The sequence below is a fragment of the Ictalurus punctatus genome, chromosome 28 (assembly GCF_001660625.3).
Source record: "Ictalurus punctatus breed USDA103 chromosome 28, Coco_2.0, whole genome shotgun sequence".
In the NCBI taxonomy this organism is placed as follows: domain Eukaryota; kingdom Metazoa; phylum Chordata; class Actinopteri; order Siluriformes; family Ictaluridae; genus Ictalurus; species Ictalurus punctatus.
In genome coordinates, this window is record NC_030443.2 from 13,620,958 (window position 1) to 13,644,057 (window position 23,100).

At 37.5% G+C, this 23,100-nt stretch overlaps 1 protein-coding gene across 1 annotated transcript in view; it reads right to left on the minus strand.

Moving 5' to 3' along the window:
* srrm3 (serine/arginine repetitive matrix 3) overlaps window positions 1-23,100 on the minus strand; it is a 92,469-nt gene that overhangs the window by 34,222 nt on the left and 35,147 nt on the right. Inside the window, exon 2 of the mRNA XM_017459445.3 lies at window positions 12,557-12,789. Within this exon, the coding sequence (XP_017314934.1) occupies window positions 12,557-12,777 (221 nt within the window). The 5' untranslated portion in view covers window positions 12,778-12,789. The remainder of the gene's footprint in view (window positions 1-12,556; window positions 12,790-23,100) is intronic.

A 23,100-nucleotide genomic window follows, 5' to 3' on the forward strand; every position in this document is an offset into this window, starting at 1 on the left:
TCCAAAATAAATCCCTTGTGAGTGGGACATCTGTGTAGTTTAATCTCTAACTAAGGAGGCGACTGTAAGGACAAAGTCAAAGTCATCCATGTAAACATGCAGCTCACGTGCCTCATGTGCTCATGTGCCTGGAATCAGCTGTCAGCAACGGCAGGAGAGAGCAGAGCAGGTCAAGCCATTGTCTGATCCGAGATCAGATCATGACCTTGCCACATGGAAAGCGCATCCTGAGATCTGATGTGTCGGGAACAGAATGAGAATTTCTCATTCACTCACTGGAAACTATTGCTTTCAGACGGCTTCTCTGTTCAAATGTAAATAAGCCATTTTTTGCTCATTTGTATCCTATATGGCAGCAATACGTAGAACACTGATATAATGAACAGAATCGATTATTAACATGGTTTGGCTATTTTTCTGTTATGGAAGACACATATACAGCAAACATTTTACCCTAAGTCCACTGTGGATCTGTGTGCAACCATATTACATTTACATTTATTCATTTTGCTGATATTTCACACAGCCTCACTTTCAATTATGACAGGGTCAACAGTGGAAGCTTTGCGGTAATGAGATTTGAACTAAACTTTCTGACCATTAGCCCAAAGCTTTATGCAGTGAGCCAGGCAATTCACAATATATGCTATACTTCCATCCATCCCTCCATTTTACGTACCACTTATCCTATACGGAACTCGAGGCACAAGGTGGGGGACAACCTGTATGGGGTGCCAACCCATCCCAGATAAGCTATACTTCCCTTCTCAATTGTCACAATATATATTATGGGTATTCTTTAAGCACAAAGAATAGCTTGTTAATTCATGCTTAGTGTAAGAAAATAAATTAAAAGATTTTCAACCATCAAGAATTAGTCCTAAACACAAAATACAATACATACTACCTATTTCCATCAAATACATTGCACACCTTGCAGCATAGACCAATAGAATTAGTGTAATCATATAAAAACCTGGGTTTTGTATTAGATACTGATCATTCTTTAAATCTTCATGGAACAAGAAACTCATTTATTTTCTTGTTTTTCTTGGTTTAGCTGCTAGAAGAAAAGAAAAAAAAAACAATTCAAGTGACTTTAACCTTCAACAAGTCAAAATCAGTATCCCACAGCAGAATTCTCGCTTTTGCTAGAGAGTCTGATACATTTAATCATTAAACATGGCCAAGACCTTCCTCCTTTCACATTGGGAGTCCACTTGACTGACATTTAAAATGACCAACCATTTAAAATGACCCTTTTCCATAGACTCCTGGAAAACATGCAAGGGTATCTCATATTCGAGTGAAGCTCTTGAATAATGTGTAAAGACTGGATTGTTGGAATCTTTTTATATAATGCTCCTATAAAGCTGATTGTGTCATAGTGTTCAAAAGATTAATTTCCTTTGTATAGCCAAGAGACAATCAGGTGGGAACAAAGATCGTGAACCTTGGGCCAGAAAAGTGCAAGAATGCACTTGGTATTCTTCTAAGCTACTGTATAGTGCATTACATACTGAACAGAAAGTGGTTTCAATATTGTTTCAATATGGTGCAACCGACAGACAGGTGTAGCAGCATATGGTGCAATATGTAACAAAATTATGTAACAACTGGTCTCAGATCAGACATGAAGAGACACTGTCTACATCTGTCTTGCTCGTTATTAAATTTAATCGATTTTAAAAGCAATGAAAAATAAACAAGTAGTCTATGATGTTCATATAATTAATAACATTATAAGTCCTGGCGTCCTCTGAATGAAATGAACGATGAAAATGCTTACTGTGTAGTCTACGTGAATAGTGAGAGCGGGGATGTAGGGAGAATAAGAGAAAGGGAGAGGTACAGGGATTGATATGTGATACGAATTGTTATTTGATTATCTTTGGTGGCTGGGGAAAGAATAGCGCATGTTCCTGCACCAGCAAAAAGAGATCAGTTCATTAAGAACATGTCATGTGCCTTACACCTCCAGCTACTGCAGCCCGAAAATTACACTGACAGACAGTGTGTGTGTGTGTGTGTGTGTGTGTGTGTGTGTGTGTGTGTGTGTGTGTGTGTGTGTGTGTGTGTGTGTGTGTGTGACTCAAATCAAGAAACCTTCAGCAGAAAAGAGTGGAAAATATTCTCTCAGTCAAGAAACCCATACTGATGCACACGCCTGTTCACAGCCTGATATTATTAGATCAGATATCGATCTACTCTTCTGGATAATGCATTTTAAGTGCACAGTAGTCTGGCATGGTACGTGCTGACATTAAGAGAGAGGGGAATGCAGATTCGACAGCTCTGGCTTATAATTAATGCAGTGAATTGCCAAAATTAATGACTGCATTGAGTTATATAGAGCATGTGCTTTCAATGTTCATAGACCGCTGTACTAGTGTGGCTGACTACTTTATATTTGCGGGGATTAGGAGATGCAAGAAATATCTGCTGTTATATCACTGGCAAAACTTGAGGCAGCACAATTTACCCTGATCTCATGAGAATTTGAGTCTGGTTGCACTTTTGCTCTCGGATTCTCAGCACAGCAGCACTGCCCAGAGTCAACCACAGTGTTTTATGTGACAATAACAAAAAACATGGCTGAGCCATTATATTTTAGTACGTGTGGCCTTGGTTTCCTAATAATGCACCAAAATATGGTTCTTAGAACCGTCTTGTTAAACAGCTACCTCTTTCCTCTAGCTTCTGAACACACCCTGATTATAGTTCACCGTCTTGGGATTTGTCATGTATGTTAAAAATGTGCTTAGATGTAGAGAATCCATGGGCAACGTTCCCAAGCTTTAACTGTGATGAGTCAGAATAACTATGTACTGATTTATGAAGACAGTTTTCTCTTTAATTTCTCACCTGTCTGTAGTGTATAGCATGCATATCTATATTACATATTACATATCTATATTATCTATTATACCTATGCATATCTATATTACACAATCTTGCCATACCCTGTCCAGGGTGTACCCCACCTTGTGCCCGATGCTCCCTGGGATAGGCTCCAGGTTTCCCCATGACCCTGAAGGAAGGATAAGCGGTATAGAAGATGGATGGATGGATGGATGGATGGATGGATGGATGGACAATCTTGCCATAATATCCAGTGATGTTTACTCTGAATATATTATATTACTATACCTGCCAGCCCTTTACCTATTTTGCACAAGACCTCCTCAATTTAACATTGGACTAAGCTTGTACGAGTTATGACTCAAAAAATATGCCAAAAAAACAGTCATTTTCTACACAATAAAACATGAGATGAGCCAATCAGCATATTAATCTTGAATAATTGGGCTCAGGTGTTCTATCAATGTTCTATCAATGTGTAGATGATATTACACATGTACTGTATATAAGTAACAACAACTATATTGATTAAGGATGCGTAATTTCAACCAAATGGTCAAAATCTGCATTTTCAGTTTCTGGTCCAAAGAGAAATTTTTTTTTGACCTACAAAGATAACCCTTCAATACAGTGTCAAATCTAATACTTTATAAATAATGTTAAGGGTAATTAAATTTTAAAAATGATTAAATATGCTGTTGAAGTTATTTGTGTGAATTATGAACAACAGCAATAATGAACTATAATGAAAGGAAAATGTATTTAACAGAAAAATCATACAGGTTTTCAACAGTAAAAACAGTATTAAACCTGTAGCTACTTTATTTGTAGTACTGTACTTTAATATTGACCTGGATAAATAAGTATTTCATTGTTGTTCGACTGAAAATGGAAGAAATGTCCAATACATTTTCACATCATTATTGTTTACCACTAAATAATTGACCATAAGTTCTGAATGGCCATGTGATATGGCCAAGTTTCCATCCACTTTTTGTACTTTTCTGTTATCAACAAAGTGAAAGTGTGCAAAAAAAAAAAAAAGTTTGCAAAATTTGCTCTCTCTTGCTTGTTTCCAACCAATTGGCTTTTTAAAATTGTAAAAAAATTTAAAAATTTTTAAATTGGCTGATAAAATTGTGTGTGTGATGACGTCATCCAACAAGCTGTTCCATAAATCTGCCCTTGAGCCATTCCATACATAATTTTGTGTATTTTGCAAACTGTGTACCTTCTGGGTCCCACATGTCTTTAAATCTTTGTCTTTCGGATGAGACGTTAAACCGAGGTCCTGACTCTCTGTGGTCATTAAAAATCCCAGGACACTTATCGTAAAAGAGTAGGGGTATAACCCCGGTGGCCTGGCGATTGGCCCTTCACTATCATGGCCCCCTAATAATCCCCATCTCTGAATTGGCTACATCACTCTCTCTTCTCCTCTCCACTAATAGCTGGTGTGTGCTGGGCGTTCTGGCGCACTATAGCTGCCGTCACACTGGTGGTGGTTGAGGAGACCCCCCCCCCCCCCCCCCCCCATACTATGTAAAGTGCTTTGAGTGTCTAGAGAAGTGCTATATATATGTAACTATAACTAATAACTAACTTTGAAAATGGAGAGAGTATTGAGACAATTAAATGAAACTGGGCAGCTTCCTGTCATTTTAATTTCACAAATATTTGCAATTGTATGAATATCAGAAGAAAAAGTCAGAATGGAGTAGTTGCTTGTCTGATAGGGCTCCAAGTAATTGCCCTTATGCGACGAAGCCCATGGGTCAGTGAGGTAGTGGTGGAGAGACACGTCACAGAAAGTCTCTGGCTGCAAAGGCCAACGAAATTGCATACCGTAATTCCTTAGTGCATCTTGTGCCACAGGTTTATGGTGCACTGGATGGCTTTCCAAACAGTTTTTTATTTTTTTCCAACATTTGAAATATCACCATAGAATTTATGTGCTACCGTTAAACGAAAAAAGATTATGTCAAAATTCTGTCAATGATTTACTTTTCGATCGGCTATATCGGTAAACATTTCAGCACGTTACACCTCTTTTTTGCTAAAAAAAATCCTTGGATGGAAACGTAGCTTATGTCTTAAAAAAACAACGTAAAAAATTGAACCCGATATCTCAATATATGATTAACCTTTTCAAAGGCACTGAAATGTTTTACAAACGGAATATGGTCAACGGTATCTTCTTACAATAAGAAATATAATCCAGCTACCTAGCTAATGTCAATAGCCATTTTTTGTATTTAAAAAAATAGTCTTCTCTGCTAATATGAAAAATGTGGCTTTACATGTTAACCGTAACAACTCTAATAACCACTGAGTTCTGCCTTGTATCCAATTGTACTAATATGGTATCACTTATTGCACTCTGCTGTCCATCTTGGGTGTTTTACTGGCCTTTGAGCTGATTGATTGGGTGATTTAAAAAAAAAAAAAAAAAAGTGGTTGAGATCACTAAGCCCTGAATATAGTTGAAGTTTATTTTTCACATTCTGAAAACTCTGAGATAAAATAAATGAAGCCTTACAGCTGCTTCCTGTTGAATTACATAAAATATGCCTTGGTGGTTGTGGACACATCCTCAGTAAACTTCAGAGATCTGAGATATTCAGTGAAGTCTACAGTAATGCTTACAGAAAAGCAGAAGATCAAGCAGCTTCTCCTGCCCCCGTCCGTATCTCATGATTGTACAAAATAGGAGAAAGCGCTTTCCCAAACTGGCATTCCTGCAGGGCAAGTTGTGCTCAAACAGTACTCATAAACATGGCAAGGCCCAAATGGCACCATTCTGACAACCGGCAGACTCGCCATGTCAAACAGCGGCATTTTCAATTTAGTTTAGCATGCCGCTACCAGAAAATGAAATCAGAGCAGCGTGTCCTGTCTGTGCTGTTGAAGCTGCCAAGGCCTCTTGTCACACTGTTTGCCCTCAATATAAGGCAATTTCAAAGCTTCATGTCCAGTGCTTGAAGTGGGCTGGTACTCATATGTACTAAGTACCAGCACCTGTATGAAAATAGAACAATAAATACCCTGTTTGTACACCCTTTGCTTGGATTTTTAAAAACTTGACATAAAACTATGTATTTCAATATATTCAAATATCAACACACGGGCACAGTGTTTATTTATTCTACCTCTTAACGACCAACACTTGATATCAGTGTGGTTCTCTATGCGTGATCATTATTGTCGCGCCTGCTTTTAAATAATAACCTTGAGCGCATGTTTAACAAATATGCACTCACCGTCCACTTTATTAGGAACATAATATAAGTTAATATAAATATATAAATATAATAATTTATTAGGAACATAACATCTGTATACCTTGTCTTCTGCTAGTATAGCCCATCGTCCTCAAGGGTTGATGTGCTCTGATATGCTTTCCTGCTCAACATGACTGTAAAGAGTTGTTTATTGAATGATCATAGCCTTTTGCCACCGACTTTTCTCTCACAAACTGCTGCTCACTGAGTGTTTTTGTTTTTATTTTTGTACCATTCTGTGTAAACTGTAGAAAATGCTGTGTGTGAAAATCACAGGAGACGTTTGTTGAAGAACGACAGCACCATCGCATAGATAAAAAAAAATATATATATATATATACAAAATGGCAAGAAGTGAAGGCTGGGGCTGATCGCTTTCTAGCCTAGACTGTAGTTTCAGGCTGTTTATTTCTGACAGTTGCCAAAATGTCAGCGTGTTTACACTTGATAAAGTCCTAATTGGGGCTGATTTATTTAAGACTGCTTGACTGATATATCCATAAGTGTAATGAATGCCCACAAGGTGGATTACTTTCTTGACAAGTGCCTTTGGAGGAGAAAATTGAAGTAAATAGTCTTAACAAACAAGAGAACTGTTCGTTTTGTGTGGTTTGAACAATAGAGCTGGATAAAGGTATGCCCAACTTTTCTGTTTAACATGATTACTATTTTTTAGCCTTGCCTTTTGGATCCTGCTGTAGTGAAGAGTGGTGAATAACTAGCTCTTATGTGGTGCATAAACAACGTGTTTTATATTAAGTGTGAGAGTGCACTAGCTGAACACACACATACACATTTCACACAACACGATTTTACCCGTGATCATAGTAACCAAGGGCAACCACCATGCATTCAGTGCTGATGGTCACGAGGGATCCATTACAACAATACCAGGATTTATCAGCTGTCGTGCAGAAGACCTTTACCACTGCCAGCCAGTGTGTGTGTGTGTGTGTGTGTGTGTGTGTGTGTGTGTGTGTGTGTTATTGCTGGTTTATCTCTTCTTGCTCAATAAGCCACAGAATGCAATTCCGAGTGGATCTGATGCAGTTAAAAGGGGAGGAAGTGAGTCCGTTCTATCTCATCCGTACCTGCTCACAAACAAGCTCTGAAATCCACCTTTTATTAAAAAGCATGCACTTTATATTCAACGAAGCAGCGTTCTCTCTCTCTTACATACACCCGGGCAAATAAATTTGGATATACCGCAGTAAGATATACTTCATAGTTCATACTGTGAAGTAAAAAAATATACAAAATAAATAAATAAAGACTTTCAATTCAACTCAGAAATAAAGCACTTCGCAGTCTGATTTTATTCAAGTTTTCAGTAAGTCAAGTCATTCAATAATCTAGTACAAGTAGTGATTAGATTTTATCATTCTGAAGATGTTTCTCATCAAGTCAGATTTCCTGCCTACAGTCATATGCATAATTGTACCGACAGTATATCTATAATTATATCTATACAGACAAGATTGTGTGTACATTTTAATAGTGTGTGTGCGTGTGTGTCCACCAGTGCGATAAAGTCCACAAAAAGGTCTGTTCAGAATCTATCCCTCACACACTATAAAATGAGGAATGGAGCAGAATAAAAGACAGAAGCACTGATCAGTTTGCATTGGCAAAGACAATCAGGACACCATGTCCTGGCCTGTCCTGAGTCCATTACCCAAAGCCTTCTTGGAAGTTAATAAAGCCCCCCGCCCCCCCCGTCTTTCACTACTGCTTAACTACTATGAAATAAATATTCCAATATTGTTTAAAGGCATCACTATTTACTGCATGTGTAGCATATGTGATTAGGCCTGTCGTGATAATTATGTTAATGACTTATCGAACGATATATGGACATGACCTTGATCATTTTTGCTGGCCTCCATATCGACCATTGTGTTTGTTTACATAAGAAGGAATGTAACATTTTCGCCATTACCGCCGCTTCTGTCCTTTCGTCTGCTCTAGGGCTCTCAAATAAAAGTTTGAACTTCAAATATTTGTCAAATTTAAGATAAAAATGCACGTATGAACACTAAAACTGCATGCATTAAGATGTAAGATGTGTAGCAAGCACGAGCACCCATTTGAATTAAAACATACTCTTGAAATAATTACACACAAGATATTAACAATGCACTATGTTTTTTTAAGAAGAAATATAGAAAGAAAAGTTCTAGTGTTTCAAATAATAGTCTATAATGTCGGGGATTGAGCTTCTTAAGCTGCGTTTTAATTACACACATTTTACAGTTTATGTGCAGAATGTGCAGTTTTATCTTAATTACAAGGAATATTCGAAGTTTGAATTTTAAATTGAGAGCCCTAGAGCAGACGAGAGGACAGAAGCAGCAAGAATGGCTCAAATGTAGGTGACATTCATTTATATATAAACAAACACGCATGCAAACACAACGGGCAATATCGAGGTCATGTCCATATATCATACTTTAAGTCGATAATGTAATTATCATAACAGCATTTGTAAGTGCTACAGTAAACTTGACAAACTGTTGTTTCAACTTTCCAATAACATTGCTCTAGTAAAATACAGACACTGTAAATTTTATTTATTTTCTTATAATAAATAATAATAATGTAATAAATATCCAAGTGTCTCTGTTCCTCTCAGTTGATCCACCCTCCTCCTCCTCCTCCTCCATCTGACGCCATGGCTGATCTATGTTTGCATGTGTGTGTGTGTGTGTGTGTGTGTGTGTGTTGGGATGGGCAGGGGCAAGTAGACCGGCTGATGGGAGGAGGGGAGTTGCAGATGACTAATTGGCTCCCAGGGTGTAGATGCCATAAAACACATTTGATGATGAATGCCCTCTGGCTGCAGTCACAGTACACGGTACGTGTGTGTGTGTGTGTGTGTGTGTGTGTGTGTGTGTGTGTGTGTGTGTGTGTGTGTGTGTGCGTGTGTGTGCTGTAGTGTTTTGGGAGGACACCCGAGTCTGGAAAAATACAAATATGTCAGGGATTAAATTTCTGTGTCTGCGTGTGTGTGTGTGTGTGTGTGTGTGTGTGTGTGTGTGTGTGTGTGTGTGTGTGTGTGTTCAAATAGTACCCGGGAGACTAAATTTTTTATGGCATGGTCTGCCACTCTAATCTAAGCTACACACACCCTTCCCATCCCCTACATCACAATTTTTTTATATATATTTTTTGCTCCTTGAACTCAAAGTGCCGAAGCGTTAATTAAAAGGTCTTCATGAATGACATTTGGAGGTCTCATTTCCAAACACGGTTCGCTTGTGCAAGCCTCTGGAGTAAAACTCTACAGGGAAAATTCATCAACTTAGTACACATTCTCATTATTTCTCATTATGATACAGCACAGCTACAGTGAACAGCCTTCCGCCATTTTATACCACCTTTCGATCAATGCTGTTGTGACGTGACATCATGATTATCATTATTTTAATTCTATCTGTGTTTCAGGTTTGCACACAGTGTTGCCTGGCGCACTGGGATTTCGCTCAGGTGTGTAGCAGCTGAGGAGCCGAATAAATCGATTCGATTCAAATCAATTTTATTTGTATAGCGCTTTTAAAAATGGACATTGTCTCAAAGCAGCTTTACAGAAATGATTATAGAGGCATGCAGGTTTGCTGCAGTTTTTCTGTAGTTTTTAACAGCTAACTCCATAGCACAGCATAATAGCACACATTTGCAAATAGTGTTCCAGTATCAGTGTGATGATTTGTCTCAACCTTCTATTTAACAGCAGACAACCCTGTCAAAAATATACCATAATAATAATCTAAACTATTTATCACTGTTATAATGAGCTGACTTATGTACCTGACTAGTTAACTGCTAAACTAGATTACGCTTGCATATTCCACAGAAGCTAAAACATACCACAACATGAGTTTCTTTAGCACTATTAGCATTAGCTTTATTAGGTAGCCAGCTAGTTAGAAGCTAGTAAAAGAGCTTGTGCTGTCAAATTCTCTGCCATTGATTTAATAGTAACCAAGCTAGTCAGAATATAGCCTACCACAACAATCAAAACTATTTCGCTAATTAAAAGCCAAGATTTTGCTTAGCACTGTTAGCATTAGGTAGCTGAATAGTTAGTTGTTAAACTAGCTTGCACTATCATATTCTCTTCCATTCCTTTAACAGTAACCAAAATATACCACAGCACATAATATTTCTTAATTAATATTAGCATTAGCTTCCTTAGGTAACTGGCTAGTTCACTGCTAGTAAGCTAGCTCACACTGTCGTATTCTCTGCCATTTATTTAACAGTCAACAAATTTGTCAAAATATACCATAGCAATCAAAACTGTTGTGCAAATCTTTAAAATGAGCTAACTGGGCTCATATGTAATAGATTTTATGCAGCAGTTTTGCAAAATTCTTCATTTTTAAAAGGTAAAATGTGTTCACAAAAATCTATACAATAGAAATGAACAATTTAAAAATAATGTTTTTCAGAGCTCCAGTTGTCCATGACGCATAGCTATCCCCCCCCCCCCCTCCCCCCTTTTCTCACAAACCACAATTGTCAAACGTAATACAGTTGAGGTCATAAGTTTACATACGCCATGCAAAATGTTAATAATTTTTAAAAAGTTAAGAGGTATCATAAAAATTGCATTTTGTTTTTTATTTAGTACTGCCCTGATTAAGATATTTCACATAACAGGTTTTAGTACAAATGATTTAGTACTGCCCTTCAGAAGCTACATCAAATAATTATGTTTCACAGAAGACAAAATAACAACAATTTACACAGATCATCCTGTTCAAAAGTTTACATCCCCCTGGCTCTTAATGTATCGTGTTGCCTTCTTGAGCATCAGTGAATGTTTGCACCTTTTGTAATAGTTGTGTACGAGTCCCTCAGTCGTCCTCAGTGTTAAACAATGGATCTCGACATCATATAGCTGCTGGAAAGAGGTCAAATATGCAGAAGATGTTGGAAAAGCAAAGAATGTGCAGGACCTGAAGGATTTTTCTGAAGAACAGTGGGTAGTTTAACTGCTCAGGACAAACAAGGGACTCAAACAATTATCACAAAACATAAAACCAGTCAATGATCCTCCACTTAACAACACACATTGGTGTAAATTCAGTTCTTATTGTGTCTTGTGGACTATATGTAAACATCTGTTATGTAAGATAGCTTATTCAGAGCAGGACTAAATAAAAAACTAAATGCAATTTTTATGGTCCCTCTTATAGTTCTTATATTTATTAAAACCTACATGACTTGTCACTTATATTTGATAGATTTAATTCAAATCTCAATAGCTATAAAGACAAGTAAGTCTATAAATAACATCAATCTCAAGACTAATTTGAATACAGTTATGTTCTGTGAGGCAAAGCTTTATAGTTCCAATAAATAGTGAAAAATATTATTGTACACATAATGTGGCTAATATTTGAATAGTTATAATAAGTTCATAAAATAAATCTGTATCTTTTTTATTTATTTTTTTTATTGAGGCTGGAATAGACTAGCTAGCTAAGTACTTGATTGATATGGGTTTTTCCAGCAGTTCTACATTTTTTCCTCCCCCACTCAGATTGTTCAAACAGACCATCCCCCATGAATTTTCAATTCAACCACTGATTAGAGGGCAATATTCAGAAGCAAAATCTGCTTGATGGGGTGCCTGTATAAATGTGTGCTGGCCCCTCGGCAGATGGTCATACTCTACTCCCTGACATCCAGCTTCCTATCACACTCATCAATCTGATGGCCAGAATTCTGAATGAGGAACATACCATCTGCTGTTCTAAGAAGCAGGGGGGGTTGGGATGGACTGAATGGATTAGGTGTATTAAGCAGTTCATCTTTGTATAGGGAAGCTTAAATAAAGAGCTTTTCAGCAGCAGAAATGGTAGTATGGATTATGGAGTGCGTGGATTTTAAAAACTGATTTAATTTCACCAGAATCAATTTAACCATTAATCTACTCCTTAGAAATAGCCTGTAATTTTACCTTTACAAAGTTCTGAGATTTTGCCCAGGCGAAAGAATAATGCACTGCTCATTCAACATTCATTTCTTGCCAGTAGATAGAATTCTCTCGCAAGGATATGCATGCACACCGAAAGCTTCCTGATCAACATCCTCCATGAAACACACAAGTTACACAAGGTCACATCTCCCCTGGATAAGTAGTCACTTCTTGCTACCTGACACTTGTTACCGTAGAGTCAGCTAGCGTAGTCTGCTGGACTGTATGTATGTATGTGTGTGTATTCTGTCTGGCTGCCTGAAAGACAGCATTACTTTTCTCCGTCGCTGTTATATTTCATAATGTATAATAATCCATGTAAACATATGAAAAAAATGCGTGCTGACAAAGACGTCGTATCAGTCCTAAGCATATATACCAGTAGCAAACAGTCACACCCCTAACATGCACCCACACAGATTCTCACCCTTGTTCCTCCATCATCTCCTGCAGCTCCATGCACTTCAACTCCACTCGTCGCTTTCTCTCATGGTCCAGGATCTCACGGCGAGCCGTCTTCACCAGCACGGGCTTTGGTGGTACGGCTTCTTCTTCTTCCGGTTCTTCGTCGCCATTGGGGCGGGTGGCGGCACCCGGGGCACCATTAGCACTGGCCTCAGGAGAGGGCACCCTTGCCCCGTCGTACATGTCCACAGCTCTCTGAAAGAGATAAAAGAGTGAGGGAACAGGGTCACTGATTGTACGATTATGTCCTTTACTCACATATATCTTACCTTACCTTAATCTAAATAATTAGAATAATAAATAGTCATGAAAAAACTCTTGCTTTACATTTTTTAATTCTCCTGATGGAAAAATTTGTTTCAGATTAACAAACTCTTATATGGTTGATTGACAGGGTTGCCAGGTTGGCAGTGTTTGATGCAATATTTGGCTAGTTTTGCAACAAGGTCGCAGGTGGAAAAAGCAAGTGGTGTCTTTTGGGCTAATTTAATCCAAGATCTTGTTTTAAAGCGAATAATCAGAAATTAAATCTAATATATTTCCAAAAACACAGGCTATGGGAAACAAAGGGAACATGTAAGTGCTAACAGTGTATCTACTATATACAGAACCATTCTATCGTACGTTATATAGCAAAGATAGGAATGGCAGACCACAATGAACTTGTTTCCAACGCATACACTCCCAATAACATTTGTGTCTAGATTTTTTTAAATAGCTTTGAGTATTTTGTGTGGCTTTTGAGCTGTAGTTAGACTAGAAATGTTGCTGAGAACTGGCAACCCTGTTTGTTACTCCGAGGTTAAAATGACTTTGACTATAATCACTGTAATGTCCTTGTGAGTTTTAAAAATTATTTCAATGCTCATTTCAGCAATTGCATACAGTAGAGCTCTTCAAGGGCCCTATAAAGACACTGAACCATTCATATCAATAATTATTGCTCATGGCCACACATTTGCTTGGTCACATTTTGGAAGCATGCTCATCGATGTGGACAGAACAACATTAAAAAGTACTTCATGGGTGACGGAGGAAGATATTTTAATTGACAAGGAGATGACATACCTCATTATTGTTTCTGCTCATGAACACATCATTCCTGAATTCATTTAAGCATGTGTGCTAGTTCATTATGTAATAATATGTTATTATTATAGCTATGTTTCTCTTAATATAAAGTTGGTATTAGCTTTAACATAGCAGATTCACTGAATGAGTTACGCACTATTAAAGCAGGTAACTGACTCTGAGGGACCATGATCTTCAGTGCACAAATTTCAAGTACACAAATGTACTTTCCCAATAGTCTGTCCATAGTTACACAAGGCTAAAAGGCATATGTTCAAATATCTATCTAGCATGCACCAAAAGCACAAAAGCAAAATGATGGTGTGATGACAGAGAGATTGGGGGATGGATGGGTCTATTGTCTCCACCTCTCTGGGACAGATGCCGGAACTTGCTCCATTAATGGACTCATTTTTCATAATGGAGAAAACATAACCACAGTGTTTAATCAGTCACTGTAAAATAGCCTGAGGTTTTATGACGCATTCTGCATCTAACCATAAGCAATGATTGTCCCTCTCTCGCAGTGTCCCATTAAGCAGATAAGGTTTAAGACAAAAATCCCAACATGTTATCCAGCTACATGGTTAGTTATGTAATGAAGTAAGTCTGTCTATATTTGGATAGAAAATCAACAGCAATTAATTTAGTCTGTCTTTTGTCAAGCTTCCTTTAGTCCGGGTGTTAAACACGAGAGGCAGAAGGGGAGCATTTAGCGTGCAAACCATGCATTGTGGGTAAAATCACGAAGCGATGCATAGCCTAACAGGTGGTGCGGCAGCAGGAGGCATCGTCGCAGAATTCATTATCCACTAAATCATCCGCTTCAGAAACATTGTGAATTACGTAATGTACATACTCTCAGTATCTATTCCTCAACATATCACTCCTTATACCAATCCAGTCATAATAATAATAATAACAACAACAATAATAATATTAATAATAATAATAATGACAATAATAATATTAATAATACTACTAATGATAATACTACTACTACTACTAATATTATTATTAATACTAACACTAATACTACTAATACTATTACTACTACTACTAATAATAATAATAATAATCAGAATAATAATAATAATTTCTCCAGCCACATCTATGCACATCTGCCTACCTCGTTCTCTGTTAAGTAATCTGCATACCAAATATTTCATAAGTCAAAGTTGGTTTTCTTAACTTTATAGAAAAGGTTTGTGAGGCAGATCGGCCCAATAAACCTCTTTTATTCCCTTGCAATAACCTCAACCTTCAACAAATTGTTTCTACCTGTGACTGCTTTTTCCCCACAAGAGGTATAATCTTTGCATTTGTACACTTTGCTTCAGTAGTTGCTGATATACATACACGGTAATTGAGCGGAAATGTTTGGACTGTTGACTGTGGCGTAGTTACTGGTGCCAGACGGGCTGGTTTGAGTATTTCAGAAACTGCTGTTTTCCTGAGATTTTCACACACATCAGTCTATAGAGTTTTACACAATATATTTATTCTGAGATGCTTTTCTGCTCAGTAAAGAGTGTAATTTGAGTTGCTGTAGCCTTCCTGTCAGCTCAAGTTGGTGCGGCCATTTTCCTCTGATTTCTCTTATCAACAAGGTGTTTCTCTCCACAGAACTGCCACTCGCTGGATGTTTTTTTGTTTTTCGCACCATTCTGTGTAAACTACTGTATACACACCTATGTAGACTGCTGTTAGTGAAAATCGCAGCCAACAACCATGTCACTGTCCACCATTTCCCCATTCTGAAGTTTTACGTGAACATTAACTGAAGCTCTTGTCCTGTATCTACATGATTTTATGCACTGTATTGCTGCCACATGATTGGCTAATTGGATAATTTCATGAATGCGCAGGGAAAGTGGCCAGTGAGTGTATGTGTACTATTATTTCTGTCATTTCAAGGCTGTGAAACATTTAAAACAACCCCTCTCATTTTTATTATGTGATACATAATCATCTGGCGTGGTGTTTGGTTACAAGACATATCAACCCATATGGTGCATATAGTATAGAATCAATGGCATATACTGTACATATACTACAGTATATGCACCATATATTAAACCAAAGTTGTGCTACAGAAATCTTCCATTTCTATTGAATCCATTCCCTGAGATGTTATTAATGCTCAGCTTTATTTATTTATCATACTGTCTCTGTGCTCTCATTTCTGTAATGCTATTTATCTATTCCCTTGTTATATCACTACAATTTAATACATAATAAAGCACTTCAACCACCAGTGGTGCAGAAAAAGAAAGGACATAGTGTTGTATAAAATGGTAGTTAGATGTTATTAATCCTCTAATTGAACATCAGTTTTCATTTTCCACTCCTTTACACAATGAAATATTATCTAGCACTGTGACATTATATCCAAATGCTAGCAAAAAGTGCTTTTGATGCATATTATAAAAAGGGTCAGTGCTTGAATTATGCAAATAATTTCACACATTTTCATTTATTGCCTATCAGCACATGTGATCTGAGCTAATTTGGTCTTCTTTTTTCTTCCCCCTGTAATGAGTCTTGGTTCATGCACAGGACATCATGAAAATACCAAGGTGCAAAAAGAAGCAGTTAATTAAAATGAATGGAAATGTGGAGCTGCTGTTGAGTCCTGTTATCTTAAAGCCAGATACAGTTCTGAGTTCTGTCAAAGCTAGCTTTAATCAATGGCTAATACAGCTAACAAAGTCACCATCCAGCATGCTTCAGGAGGATAAAAAATACAAGGCAGATATGATTTATGAAGTCTTAAACGGGGTGTGTGTGTGTGTGTGTGTGTGTGTGTGTGTGTGTGTGTGTGTGTGTGTGTGTGTGTGTGCGCGCATAAGCACTAGTAAAGTACAGACAGCTTACTGTAATCTCCCACAGGAAAACCATCTCGCTCTCAATAATTACGCAGACTGCTATGTCAGATACACACTCTCATTCCCCTGCCATTTCTGTCTTATATTATGCTGATGCAGTTCGCTCATTCAGAGAAACAACAGCAAAACAATCCTAATGGAAAAGATTACAACAGCCTACGAAAGGCTATTAAAGTAACAAAGAAAGAATGTTTATATGGACGCAGTAAAAACACATGCGCACGAGTATGTTAAAAGGTTGAATAAAATATTTAAGATAAAGCACAGTAATCGTACAATCGATAGTAATTGAGTAATTGGCCATAAATCTATAAGAATTACTATAAATCAGCAAGATTATATTTAATAATGAACTATGAACAGGCCAGGTTAAACAAGTATGTATCAAAACTAGTTTTGAAAAAAAAAGAAGCTGTAATGATATACATCGTTCATAATGTTCTGAGTTTAAGAGCGGTGTAAGAAAAACCAAGTGAGATGAGGACTTTAATATACATGTGAAAAAATGACATGATGTGTCACCTTGTTGACGATGTGCACTGTGGGATCAGCGTTCTATTAATTATGCATCTAATGAAATTGCTCGGTTTGAACACCAGAGGTCCCAATGCATTATATGGTTAGACAACTACATTATAATGGTTAAAAAGAACTCCTCAGCAGCTTTCAAACAACACCAGCCCCGTGCCAATAGAAATCTGCAGTGCCAAAGAAAGACGTCCTGGAACTCAGGCCTTTTAGCCGATGTTGGAGCTCTATTTACAGTTACAGAGCTCATTTTGTATCAAGTGATCATTTTCCCCAGGTCAGCAACTATATTTATTAAAATTAAATTTTGGGGAACATTTACACATTGATTTATTTATTTTTCAGATATTGTAGTACATTTTGTTTAGAATATTAAACCTCTGCTTGTTGCAATTTTTTTTTATTATTTAGTTTTATACAGACAAAAATGTTCTTTTTTATGATTCAGAAATTTAAAAAAAATAATAATTACTCATTTTTCTTCATTCAAATTTTGTTCAAAATATTCTGGGTATCGAACCGAATCGAATCGTGAAGCCAGAATCATGAATCAAATCGAATCATGGTCAGGTGATCGACTAACAGAGTTAAATAGGCAAAGGCAAAATGCGAGAATCATGACACAGGCAAAAGTCAGAAAACCAGAACATCAAACACGGCAGAATAAGGCTTGGTGAAGTTCAGGTGTATGGGACAAAACTGAGCGTTTACCTCACAACAAGCCACAGTGTGTTCTGGGAAATGGAGATTGTGCACTGCGTGGACCTGACAGTTAGGTATAATACTTGCTTGTTAACAAGCCTATTAAACTCAAATAATTACAGATGTTATGATGTTTAAATACCATCTTTAATTGAGAGCATGTAAGAGCACTTCAGTTTGCGAGCACTGAGACACACATGCGTCCTTTCCTCTCACTCTCCAGCATTTAAACTATAGTCAAGCTGATTTTTGAGACTTTGGGGCAAAGGCAGTCCTATGATCACTTTCAACTAATTGGTTAACCACCCTTGTTCTGAAAACACAGATCTTGATCTGATTCACAGAAAAATTTCTAAGATGGTGATGATGAAAGAGGTCACGAGAAATGTGATTTTAATGGTAGAAATAATGTGGACAAGTAAGGTGACTATTTTTAATTCATTCACATTCCCTTTGAAATTCCTTGAAGTGAATGTAAACGCCTGCTATAGATAACTTTTCAACATACTCTGTTGGCAGGAGAATATAAAGTCAATTCGTCACGATCCTCTCAATCCACATTTCTTAAAAATCAAGAGGAGGATGCTAATCCACTTTCAAGCATCGTAGTGCATTTTGAGACGTTTGCTAGTAGAAGTAAACTATTTTGTGAGATTATTTAATATGGAATATGTCTTAAAAATAATGGCATATTTACTATGGAAAACATAATATGTGTGTATTTCTGTTTTAAGTGAGGAAAAATACAATAAACAGGATACAAAAACAGAAAAGAAACATTTTGGTTTCTTGGAATGGAGGACAAAAAAAACCAGCTAATGAACCGGAATACAGTCCAAACACAGAGCTGGTAAAAGAGCTGAAACAGTGATATAAGCACTGTAACACTAAGCTTAGCACTAATTAGCCTGAAACAAGTGTTAGGTGGCGATAGGAAGAACAGAAGGTCCTGGTACTAAACACAAGGATATTTCTATTCCCGATGTAGCAAATAATCCAGCTGCGAGAGTTGGAGCAAGTGCAAACACTCGGGCTGTAATTATTAATTATAAATAGAAATGGGTTTTACTGTAACTGTCCATTTCACCTCATATGTGCTTGTGACATGTCAAGAACAGTGCAGTTCAAAATCGTATAAAATGGCTAAATGTCAGTATGCATGCTAAAACTCAATTATACAGCATTATAAATCTGATTTGAACATCTGAACTACCTGCATAGCAGATGAATCCAGTGAACGCAACCCATTGTCCTGTGCTCTTCTGCTCTTGCTCTATCTTCTGTATTTTGTTGTCTTTCTCTCTGTCATTCTCTCACCAGTAATCTCTCCCAATTCCAGGTTTGTAATTTGCTCTCCTTCTCTCTCTGTAGGAGATGATAGGAGTGTTAAAAATAACCAGTGGCTTGTCCTTAGCCAGAGAAGGCAAGTGGGGTGATAGTCTGGGAGTCAAGCAGTGGGTTTTGTGTGTGGGTGGGTGTGTGTGTGTGTGTGTGTGTGTGTGTGTGTGTATGTGTGTGTGCGTGTGCCTGTGTGTAGGATGTTATCTGTGTGTAAACCCCCTCTAATTGGATTTTTGCTGACCTGCTACACAAGAAAAAAAAAATGAATATATATTTTTGTACTTCTAATCATTTCTAATAATTTCAATGTGAAGGCTGGTTTGTGCTTCCTTCTCAACAGGTTTCAAAAGAGGTGATGAGAGGCAGTTTGGAAAAATCCTTCTCAGAACTACAACCCTCCAAATAAACCACCAATTCTCCCAGTAGTGAGATGGGACTGTCATTCCTTTTGAAATCAAGTCAAAGTTAATACACTCACATTTTATTTTCATACGTAGTTCATGTCAGTTTGATAGAGAGGTTTTTTTTTTTACCGGTTCAATAATCAGGAATACTATAAGATTATGAAAGTGTACTGTGCACTTGAAGAGAATTACACTTACATTCTACTGTTAAAATACTAGCATGCATCAAGGTATACTCGAACCAGCCACATTAATAAGAATGCCTGTACACCTGCTCATTCATGCAATCATCCAATCAGCCAATCATGTGGCAGCAGTGCAATGCATAAATTCATGCAGATACAGGTCAACAGCTTCAATTAATGTTCACATCAAATGTTGGGGGGGGGGGGCAGAGAACAGACAGAGCTGACAGGAAGTCTACAATAGCTCAAATAACCCCTCATTATAACCGTGGTGAGCAAAAAAAGCATCTCAGAAATCACAACATGTTGAATCCTTGAAGCATTTGGGCTGCATCAGCAGAAGATCACAATGGGTACCAGTCAAGAACAAGAATCTGAGGCTAAAATGGAGACAGGTTCACCAAAACTGTACAGTTAAAGGTTGGAAAAAGACCAGGCAACATTTTTCCAATCATTAATTTTCCAATTAAGATTTTTTTTTTTAAGATTCTAAACCTTCTTTAAAATATAATACTTATAATTTAATCATATAAGCAAAGGTGATATTTAATCCTGTAGTGTCCTTCATAGCTGTTCTCAGCTTTTTTAATTGATTGATTGATTGATTGATTGATTGATTGATTGATTGATTGTTTAAGCATGGGTTATGATTGATCCATGCAGCTGATTCCTCTGTAACAGATCATAAAACACAATGCCATCCTGAGCCTCTCTCAACTACAGTCTTGCAGTCTACTGTTCCATTAAAACAATAAAAACCCTTGTCTTTCCTGACCTAATCATTTATTCAACCCCTGTAACTGTTACCCTTCCTGCTCTGCCAAGTTCCATCTTGAAGTTTGCGTCCTTTAAAAAAAATCACCCTCACACAAAAAAACAATGGGAACAATTTTTCTCTGTTGGCTCAATTCCTGCTAGTGCTACCAGCCAAGCATGTGCTTCCAAGAGAGGAACGGGTGTTTGAAAGCATTTATTTCTATAGGCCCTGTGAGAGATGGCAGTGGAGGCTGGAATAGATTGCTGGTCGTGTTTGCAACTCTTGTGAGCAGCTCTTTTAGAGGCAATCTGGAGAGAGGGAGGCTATCTCAGGGAAAAATGGGAGGCTAGCCTGAAATGGAGGGTGTGCATGGAAATGTGAGGACATAAGAGAGCTCCAGTGAAGCATGCTGAGGTTATGTTTTGTTTGGCTTATCGCAAATAAAAGAGGCTAAATGCAGGTGGTTGTAACATCCTCATTGTGTTTCCAGTGTCAGTTTGTTCACCAGCCACTGTACACCATTGTGATTTGAAGAGAACCAGAGTAGCTTGATGTCTTGTTGAAAAATCCTTTCTCTCTTGCTAACACTTTCTTTTTTTTAAGGTTCTATTGGCACAGAAAGTAGAGAGACGGTATTAAATCTTTATTAAATATCCTTGCAGGAAATGTCTTCCAGGCACAAAATGAGTTTCAAATGATGGGTCATTTGGATGCATTTGAACGTGAATGAATGTTAATTTGCTAAATTCTCGACACATTTGACGATTTAATGTATTTTAGTCCAACTCCACTGTAGTGTGTGAAGGATTTCGTTTTGAAGGCTGGTGAAATGGTGCTTTTCTTGAGATTTCATTGACCCAAAAAAGACAGGGATGTATCAAGGGAATCAACTTTAGAGTAGAATACTTGTCTCTAGTGGAAATCCACTGCAACAGAACCCATGAAAAAGTGCTGCAGTAAATCTGCCTGGGCTTCCATTAATTCTAGTGATAGTCATCCTTCCGGAGAGAGATGAGTGAAACAGGAGGAACTGAGACACAGGAATGGATAATGAATTCTCTGTATGTTCCAGAAGAGTGGTGTTATTGGGATACTGTACAGCACTGAGCTAGGGGACTGCACCTAGAACAATGGGCTTTCACATCCGGATCCTAATCCCCTTGAGACCAAATGTTATCAATGTTATGTTTAGTTTTGTTTTTAAATAGACCAAGAAAAGATTTGGTTCTTTATTAGTTTGGAGTAATGACAACTGATAACAGAGTTGTGGTCCAGGTGTTCAGGTTTATTGTGGAATCATGAGGGAGTTGCACTTGTGTTTATTAAAGGAAGGCACTTGATAATTACAGGTAGGGTGACATGTCTAGGCAACGCAAACATGAACTCTTTATTACAAACAGGTCTAGAAAATAAATCTTACACTTCAGTTCGAATAGGTTCAGCAAAACTAGATAGTTGAAGATGGTGGAAAAACCTCGACTGGACTTTTTCCGATCTTCAACCGTCCAACTTCTTGGCTGACAGGAGTGGAACGCGATGTGGCCTTCTGCTGTAGTGTGTTCTGAGATGCTTTTCTGCTCAGCATGCTTGTAAAGAGTGGTTATTTGAGTTACCATAGCATTCCTGTCTGATCTACCCTCAGAACTGCAACTGATTGGATGCTTTTTTGTTTGTTTGTTTGATTGTATGTTCACTGAGATCACATTTTTCCCCATTCTGATGTTTGATGTGAACATTAATTGAAGCTCTAGACCTGTATCTACATGATTATATGCATTGTGCTGCCACATAACTGGCTGATTGTATAATTGTACAGGTATTCCTAATAAAGTGGATTGTGAATGTTTAAGAAAATGTTATCTGGTCAGTCATACGCTTTACTGCAGTTGAAATATATATGAAATAAACATGATTGTTTTCATATATTGTTGTATATTGTTAGTAGTAGTATTAACCATTGTAACGGTCTATTATAAGGAAATACTTTGCTGCAGGGTTCTAAACAGAAATTTGAATGGTTCTCCCAATGAGAACACTTCTATATTTAACTCTTTTTTTTTTTTTTTTTTTTTTAGAAGTGTCATATACAGTAGCAACCATGTTCAACGTAAGCCGCATCAAGAACAATGCATTGTTCATTCATAGCCATCATCATCCCCATTAGCCTGTAGATCATGTGGCATTTTCCCAAGTGAAAGCACCATACACTTCTGGCTCAATGCATTAAATTCAGTAGGCCTCGTCTTCTCCTCATTCTTCTTTCAGACTACAGATCTGTAGGTAATGGTTTCCTCGATCAGTCCATACAGGATTTTCGAGTGTTTTTGTGATTTTTGCGATCAAAAATGCTTGATTAATTTCTGCAATCGCAAAATCTTGGAGGGACTACTCAATATAAACCTATAATTCTTTTCTTTTTATGCCAATAGGAAACACTGCAAAAAAAGCCTTCTCATCCCTTTCATCACTTTAACTATCATATATTACCTCTAGTTCCCCAAAGCTATATTTAAACAAACACCCTCTATTTGGAGAGAATTTCATTAGGAAATGCTTTCTATGCTAGCAGGTTTGCAGGCAAACAAGATGTGCGAAGCAGCGATGAAGACAAACACCCCCACCCTGAACAT